This window comes from Pollicipes pollicipes, unplaced genomic scaffold (assembly GCF_011947565.3).
Source record: "Pollicipes pollicipes isolate AB1234 unplaced genomic scaffold, Ppol_2.1 Scaffold_4295;HRSCAF=5057_pilon_pilon_pilon, whole genome shotgun sequence".
NCBI lineage: Eukaryota > Metazoa > Arthropoda > Thecostraca > Pollicipedomorpha > Pollicipedidae > Pollicipes > Pollicipes pollicipes.
Genome location: NW_023596461.1, coordinates 42146840 through 42155864, shown reverse-complemented (window position 1 = coordinate 42155864; position 9025 = coordinate 42146840). Strand labels below are relative to the sequence as shown.

Below are 9025 nucleotides of genomic sequence, written 5' to 3'. Positions count from 1 at the left end.
TGGAAAAGGAATGTTTTCTCCGTAATCATGGGGGACATTATAATGCAGTATGATGGCGGTCTAAGTAAATATAGAGTTTCGCAGTATACCTTCCGTCTGAAAACATCACACGAAGGGTGTCAAGGAATTAAACTGATGCATTTTGTGTGGTGTAATCCGGAGGGAAGAAATATTGGCGTGGTATTAACCGATTGTTGCGAAAAAAATCTGACCATGAACACAGCTTGGGAAAGCATAAATTTATCAATGCAACCATTGCTAACATCATGAAATCAGTACCGCCTAGCAAGCGAAAGGTCGATCATATTCAGCAACTTCCAACTCATAATGTCGAAACATCATGAGTGCAAGGCTTTTCTTGCTTATATCAAATAAGAGTTCATACCAACGCGCTGGTGGCGCAATTCATTGAGACAGCCATTCTGGCAGCCGTCCATCACCGACCTTTACCTTATCTTTCCTTCCAAATATCGAAATGTCTGTCGAGGTTTGGCGCCTGTAATTGCACTTTAAGTGTAGGTACTTCCTGACTGCACATGATACATTTTCCGTTGGCCATCTCCACGGAAACTGTGTCATATGCGCACTCCATTCTAGTTTACACGTGTCAGCCCACGCTATTCTGCATAAGTCTGAATGTCCTTCTGTTGTCTGGTCTTTTCTTATGGGTACTTTCTTCCTTGTCTTTTTTATTTTTAAAAATTATGTCAGGTGATTAGAAGGTAATAACCTTTTACATGGGGTCGCAATTTTAGTGGCCGAAATCCGGAAGAAAAGGGGCTGGGATGCGTTCGGTCAGCCTTATCGCCTGAGCCGTCCCCCAACTGATTTAAACAAGTAACACTCCTGCTGGAGACTGAATGACCCGCACAGAACCCGCTTCTCAAGGGGCGCAACAATGGCCCAGGTGGAACCGCACCGATCAGGAGGGTCAGAACAAAGTCAGGCGCGGTACCACAACCTCACAGAACGAGATCAGTCAGACCAGGGAGCTTGGCCAACGAGCTCCTGAAAGAAAAATGACCTCGCACTGCCTTGCATTGCCCCCGATCTGACGAATTCATAAGCAGGCGCGGTCTCTATTGAACCGCTTCCACAACGGCAAGGGATTGTCAGTTGATACACTATCAGATCACTGAATACAGAACGTGGCCCATATGCACATACGACAACGGTGTTAACTGATGCAACGCGGACTCGCACGGAAGCTGAGCTCGACATGCTGACGCGCAAGCCTGTCCATTTTGCAGCACGTTTCAGCAACTATATAGTCAACTCTTGACATATGGCTCCCTTGAAAATGGAATGTTTGCTAATAATATTGGTTTGCCACCTCCAGAACGATTCTTGCCATACCATCGTGTACAAATTTCTGAGAAGCGCCCCCCCCCCCCGTTTCATGCAGTATCATAGGGATCATGCTAATTTTATGGGGGGGGGGGGGGAGTAGCTGCCACTGAACCGCCTGAGTTGCCCTCCTTCCCCTGGACCCGGGCGGGGTCGATGGGGTACTCCGTAAAGGAGGCGAATACCGTGGATTGTGTGCAATTTTAATACGGGCTAGATGCTTTATGACGAGCAATGCACTCGTTATTCAACCCACAAAAATTTCCAGGGGATATTTGGTGTATTGCAAGCAGAAGCATTTCCTATAAGTCAGCTGTTGTGACAGTAATAACTGACGGCATAGGTACGCCCTCAATGCAGCACGTGTATCCATTGGCGGTAATGTACACGCTTCCGATGACGACAATAACACATAGAGTGGCCTTTTCATCACAAGCCATTTAAAGATTTTATGTATTATATCATGTCTAGACCCGGATCATCAGTAAGACAAGTACTGGTTCACGCCAGATGCACCAATGGTACATCGTCAAATGCAGCTGTGGAAGAAATTAGGCGAGCCATTACCTATGCTGCAGTGAAAAAGCAGCATATGAACCCAGCAGTACCCACTCACTCTAGGAGATTAAATGTCCGCAAGCTTTCTCTCAATGAGGTTGCACTGGCAGCCATTATGAGTACATCCCCCCCCCCCCCTGGGACTGACGAAAACAACAGAAGGAAGAAAACGGAAGTCTAACCAGAAAAGGGTAAACAGGAGATGGTATTCAAATGCAGATATGATAAGACTTCCCAGGATGGAAACATAAACTCGAAGACCAGACGCACACATAGCTCATGACACGTGTCATCCCCAAGACCAACCATTTGGTGTTTCTCAGGTTACCAAACCTGCAACAGCGTTACCGAGGGTCACATGCACAGGTTGCTACTTCCGATACACAGAGCCCGTGCGGCGGCAACTATGTAACAAGGCGATGGGTTTATCTATTACGGTGAAATGAGGTTCGACAGCTACAAGACCAGCGGCATTTCTCGTCAAGTGTATCACTAGAGAGACCGCGAGAAGAGTACGATTTATGGACATTTATCGAAACATATGATGTCGTCACAGAACAGAACATTTGGTAGCCACGGACACTCCAACCTTTTGGAAGGTCGTGACACCGAAACCCGCAAGACCTTTCGATGCTGACTGTGAGTCCGTCACGATTGCACGCTGGGTGCAGTTGCGTGTACCGGCGCCGAGGTGGGCGTAATGTCACCAATGTGGGCCACAGCACACCGTGGTGCTGACAGAAACGGATGTTGCAGGTACTGTGTCACCTTTTATGGAGTTCAAACTGACATGGCAGGATTTCAGACCACATACGGCTTTTTACAACCACCCTTGGCACAATAAGGCTTGAAACGCTCCCGTTCCTGAGGCTGATCGCAATTCGCATACCTTACTGTTCGATACCGGTCTGAGTAAAAGAGAAAAGTTTCACGTGATCAAGGCTGAGAAGTGCGCACAAAATTTATTTATAGGTAGGGGTAATGATGGGTACGAACACTTGTAGTTGCGTGTACAGGTAAGTGAATGAAGATTTGCGACGCAAATGCTTAGGTAGGAAGAACTGAGCCTGAAGTTTTTAGATGCGAAAATGAGACGACGAAATACAACGCGGGGCTTTCTCCGGACATTCTGGCCTCTCAGGCCTCAGTAGTCTCAAAAGTGGTAACCTATCGTCAAACCATAAAACTACTAGTACTCATTTCGGAAAGAGGTGTCAGCCCCATCGCCAATCAAGAGACCCAAGACCTTGTTCGCAGCGAGGGGCTGTCACCAGTGTTACGGGACATGGCGGGGGTGCCAATTTTTGTTAAATATTGGAGGGCCGAACCGAAGGCCCGACAGTCTATCCCCCATTATTTCTCACCTGAGTTAGCTCATTTTATTTGGATAAATTGCAATATATGTTTTTAATGTTAGTATAAGTTATAAAAGTATTCAATCAAGCAGTACAAAAGCCGTGCAGGGTTGGATACAGGGAGCAGGCACTGGACGCACGCGCCTCTTCTGATCGGCACGTGAAGGCGGGCCTTCACGTGCCGCCTTCACGAGGGCGCCTTTAGAGGCCACCCGAGGGCGCCGATGGCGTCCTTCTATGGCGGTCATGGGAGGCGGCACGCGTTTTGGTTGTGGGGGACGAGGACAGGGTTAGCCGTGAAGGACTTAGGTCATCCCCATATTCAAGAGCTCTCCACTTTAACCTCACAAGCCATGCTGTGTCTTATCACGCTAGGTATGTGGAGTTTATTGCGTCGTTTATCGGCTCAGCTGTTACGACTCGTATCTTGTGATGAGAGCAACCGTGACTTTGATAGGAGCGTGGTACGAGACACCACTACGCAGGAAGCACAAACAAGATAGTCTTTGTGTTTTAATCATCTGTTACCCACATTTTTTGGTGGTATTCCAGCCAAAAACTTTGGGAAGGGTGGCAAGCCAACATTGGGGACGGGGGCCATCTCAACATTGGGGGGGGGGGGGGGGGGGCGGACAGGAACCACACAAAAAAAAAACAAATCGACACCCGTGGGCCATAGAGAAGCCTCTTGCCGGCAACAGCGTAAGGTGACGCCACTGGGGGGATGCCACTGGAATTCACATAACATCAAAAATACAGCGACCATTTACAAAAGATTGGCAAGTGGGGGTTGACCAATTAAGCCAGGCTAGGCCGTGACTATAGTGTTCTTAAATGTTATTCGCCTGCCGTTTCTAGCAATGCACTGCCAACGATGATGCCAATGATTTAATCTAGCCTATCTAGTCTGGAGGGGAGACGCGCCCCCTGATCTGCCGCCGTTGGGATGCGGTGCCCGGGCCTGCCGATGCTATGGGTGTGTGTATGTGGAGGGGGGGGGACGAGAACGCGGAGTCCGGGTCCGCTGTTGTTGGAGGAGGGTTGGGGGGGGGACGGGGGAGACAAGAACGCGGAGCCCGACTCCGCTCCTGTTGGAGGGCTGGGTAGGGGGGAGACGAGAACGCAGAGCCCGGGTCTGCCGCTGGTCCAGGAGGATGGGGCGCCTGGATGCGGGGATGGGTCTGTGGTTGTTAGAGGACAGTGCAGCACCCGGGTCTGCTGTCTGCCACATGGGTATGCCGTTGCTGGAGAAGGATGCAGCACCCGAGTCTCCCGATATTTACCCTGGAGGACAGCAGGGTGTTAGGGCATTTTTCTGTCTGCTATCCGGTTATGAGAGTGCGTCACCTGGGTCTGCCGCTGCTGGAGACGGGGGACACGGCACCCAAGTTCTCCCTCTGGATCGCAAGTCACCACCGATCACCGGACCTGCCATGCTGCTCAGATAAGTCCGAGCTTGCCGTGCTTGTCGGAGGAGCCTGTTGCCTGGTCATGCCTGCGCTGCTCACGGCCGCCGCCAGCCCGCGACCTCCACGGCCGACCGGGTGACCGCACCTAACCTGAGGCAGAGGGTGGATCAACCCGGCTGACTTGTGCGCACAATCTGATGAAGCCTGCGTTGCAAAATTATCGACTTACAACAAGCGCACTTCGCATCACCACCGAGTAGGAAATGGGCTTGGGTGATGGCGTCATAGTTAAGGAATGGGGTTATCCTAAAGTGAAGAATGAACTTTCATTGGCTTATGAAGGACGGGGCTCAGATTTCTGGTTCTCTAGCGTCCTCTGCACGCAATGCGTTGGCGGAACTCCATCGCACTTTGACCACGAACCCATTTTGACCTGCTCGGCCCATTTCTCAAGCCTGAAGCGCTTAGGTGCTGGGTTGACCGCCACCCAGTTTGGTGCCGATTGGCCGATTTTGAGCTGGGGTTGGCGCAACAACCAACAGTGAACCCAAGCGGGGTTACACAGCATGAGCAAATATTGACATCCCTGCCACCCAGGTGGCCGAATATTGAAACACTGCGTGGAGCTGCGCAGCACTTCACACTCGCAAATGATCCCTTGCCCGCCCAACAGTACGGCTACTGGTTACAGTCGGCCGGGTCAGCACACCGCGGGCGTCCGCTGACGTGTGGCAGCCGGGGGTGGACGCACGCGACCAGACCGCAGCAGACCTCCGGCCCGGTCTCAGTCGCGTGATGGGACGCCGGCACCAGCTCGCTCAGGCGACCCCCTCACGCACTGGACCGCACGCCCTCGTGCGGGACCCCAACACAGCATCTGCGGGACCGATCGAGATGGGGGGAGGGGAGGGGGACGCACGGGCGTCACAAAGAGGTGAGACCTCCTGGGACGCCAGTCCAGTAGGCACATAAGCTTGTGCAGCCGTCGGCAGCTCCGGCCCATAAGATATGGTCGCTCATGACAGTCTCGCAGAGTGGTGGCAGCGGTCAAGGCAGCGGCTGCCTCATCTCCTCATCAGCCGCTGTGCTGATGGCACAATTAACGGAAGCAGCAGCCGCCACGACGACGGCCGTGATGGCACTGAATGCACGATCCACATGCGTCATACAGCATGAAATCACGCTGCGTCCGAAACAGAAATGCTGCGTCTATCAAAATCTGGGTATAGCCCAAAGCACCCGGCAGTCGAGATTTCAGCCGTTCATTCGAGGCCAGCTGTGGGTCGCCGACAAAATGATCCAGTGACCTCACCCAGCAGCTTGCATAGAGTGAGCAAACAGCTTCATGACTTTACCTCGCATAAAGGACCCTGCTGCAGACAGCCTGCCGCGCTCTACACCCCCCTCCCTTTTCCACCCAATCGATGACAAGTTTAATGAAAAAAACTGGACTCGTGCGGAATGATTATGTCTTTGGGTACAAGTCTGGCAGTGGCATCAATTTCAAGTCGATTCCATACAGCTGTACGTCCCCTCAAAGGTTTGGTGCTGAGCGCACCGACAACTGACGACCTCACATCGCACAAATCGCGATTGGAGAACAAGTCGAACAAGGTGAACAGCCTCACGATAAGGGTGCGCGACACAAACTTGAAACATCCCGCAGTACAATTCGCAGTTGTGGTCTCAGCCACCATGAAATAGTTTTCATTTTGATTTTGGTTATACAGTACTTCTTTGTGTTTAGCGTCCACGTTAGAAATTACGAGACTGTCAAATATTTTGTCCATGAATGTAGTTTCATGTGAACATTTCAAACTATACTTTAATTATTTAACTTCCGTTAGTCACGAGGCAACCACAGCTCAGAAATAAAAATATCGTGTCTCTGCCTTTTGCTCAGCCTCTCTTTCCGCGTCACTGGTGCGTCAGGGCAGTCCTGAATTAGCTACAAGGGTTGGTAGCTTAGAGATCAGTTACCCACGTCCGTGCGCAACTAAGCAAGATGAAATATAAGGTACGAGACAGGTTCAGGCATTGGACGCACGTGCCTCCTCTTCTCGGCACGTAAAAGCTATTTAGAGGCCTATTTTAAGGCGCCGAAGGCGCCCTTCCACGGCGGCCCTCCGTACTCGAGCTTTTTACTCCAACCTCATAAGCCATTGTGTGTCCTATGGCCCTAGGTGCGTGAAGATTATTGCACTATAATCAACATTATTAATGGTGGCATACATTTATTTGAGTTTAACCGCTCATGGCCGATTTCTAGGTCACAGGTGTATCTTTGGGAAAAAAATTTGGTGATGCGGCAGCTAACAAACTTTGCCTTTCTACGAATCCGTAGGATGCAACGCGCACAATGCTGGCAAAAACTATATTGCTGCAAAGACACACCAATCCATATTGCCGAAGCTCAACTTTGGTAGAGCTGAGATCAGCTGAAGTTATGCTGACCACATCCGTGATGTAGCGAAACACGTAGTGGGGGTTTGTCTTGCAGGACAGGCGTTCGCCTATGGCTCGCCGAAGAGTGCCATTTGGTCGCTGACTTGACGTCAGCCTGGTCACAGGGCGCCCAGGTTCGCGTAGTTGCATTTCAAGGTAAAGGTGCTTTCGGGCTGTTTCTATAAGGGCCCGGGGCGGAATGAGTCCGTTACACCGTTATTACAATAATGGGAGATTGGTTCGGAGTGCAGACAATCATCATTTTCAAGAGGAAATCCGATAAAAAATCTGTCCCAGCAAAATTGTGTTTCCTATTATGTGCACTGCGTACTCATTTCATAGCTGAGCCTGTATTCTAAAGTAGTCATGCCGCACCAAAAATAACATTCTGTCACCACATTTTATTTTTTAATGAGGCCAGACAGTAACAAAATCGGATTTCAAGTAAAAAACAATGCAAGGTTGGCAGCCCTCCATGGGTAGAAGACAAAATGACGCTTGGCATAAAAGTCTCCACGGGACTAGTGCAACAGTGGAGTCAGCATCATGTTTAGCTTGCGGGAATAAACGTCTCTGGTTATGTTGAGCGACAAAAAAAAAACTCTCCTATGTCAAAGGGTTTGACCTCCACTTTTTAAGGTTACCCATCATTCGGGACATAAGCTGAGGTTGCGGGCATCAAGCTGCCTCGCTGCATCCTCCATGCTGGCGCCACTATGCAGCAAGACCAAGGAAGATATTCTTCGTGTGATCGTCACCTTTTACCTGCGCTTTTTGCAGCATTCCAACCAGTAACTCAGGCAAGGCGATGGGGACACGAGGGCACATACCCCCTTAGGTTCCGAGGGGCCCGAAGGGCCCCTTGGAACCTACGATTAAGGGCTCAAAAGGCCAGCTGGATATATTCAGAGACCCCGGCTAGCAGGGCCGGCCACTCCAAGTCAAACAGAGGGCCATGCCTGCTGATCAGGGGCCCACTGAGTCGATAAGGGCCTATATTTCGATCACACCGCCAGTAACACACAGTCAGCTCCATGGCGGCATGGGCCCAACGGTCTATTTTCCAAGCAGGGACAAGCCGGAGCCAGCGAGTTACCTCTTTCGAGGTCCCAGAGCGCCTAACAGGGCCCTGCGTTGTTAATGGGTCCCAAGTTGGCCAGCGGCAGTATTCGAACAAATCCAAAGAGCCTAGAGGGCCCACCGGGTCCGACGATCAAAGGCGTGATTGGAGGGCCTAAGGACATAAACAGCTGGTCGGAGTCTCATTCAGGGGCCCGACCTGCAAAGACGGACTCTCAAATGATGGTCGGAGGGCCCTTTGTGCTGATCGGGGAGCCACTGAGGCGATATGGGCCTATAGATAGATCAGTTACCCCCGGACCACACAGTCGACTCAGTGCCGTTACGGACCTGAGGACCCACTTCCCAATCAGCTATAAAGTCGGGGCCAGTGATTTATGCTGGCCGGGGGCCTTGTGTCTGTCAGGGACCCACAGCGCCTGCAGAGGGTCCTGTGCTCGCACGGGCCCCGAGCCGACCAAGGGAAGTGTTCCGTGAGGCCCGAAGAGGGGTCCAGGAGGCCCACCGAAACCGACAATCAAAGGCCCGGTCGGAAGGCATAAGGGCCCAAAGGACTGACTGTAGGTCGCACGGAGAATCTCTGCCCCTAGGATCGTGACCTGAACTATCAGTCGGAGGTCCTCCTGCACCGTTGGGGAATCCCTGAGACATTGCGGGTGTCTAAGTCGGTCAGGGACCACGAGCACGGAACAGTCGGCGACATGTCCGTATGAGCTCTTGAGGCCCATTTCCCAAGCAGGAGCGAGACCGGGGTCCGCGATTGGCAATGTTCGGGGTTCCTGACACCATGAGAAGCTCCTGTGTCGGTTAAGAGCCACAGTGCCGAACTGT

At 51.5% G+C, this 9025-nt stretch overlaps 1 protein-coding gene across 1 annotated transcript in view; it reads left to right on the top strand.

Annotated features, from left to right (window-relative positions):
• The window catches only part of LOC119097563 (prolow-density lipoprotein receptor-related protein 1), a 33928-nt gene extending 32646 nt beyond the window's left edge, over positions 1-1282 (top strand). The window contains exon 18 of the mRNA XM_037220596.1: positions 1251-1282. Coding sequence (XP_037076491.1) covers positions 1251-1282 — 32 coding nt within the window. The remainder of the gene's footprint in view (positions 1-1250) is intronic.
• The last annotated feature ends 7743 nt before the right edge of the window (positions 1283-9025 follow it).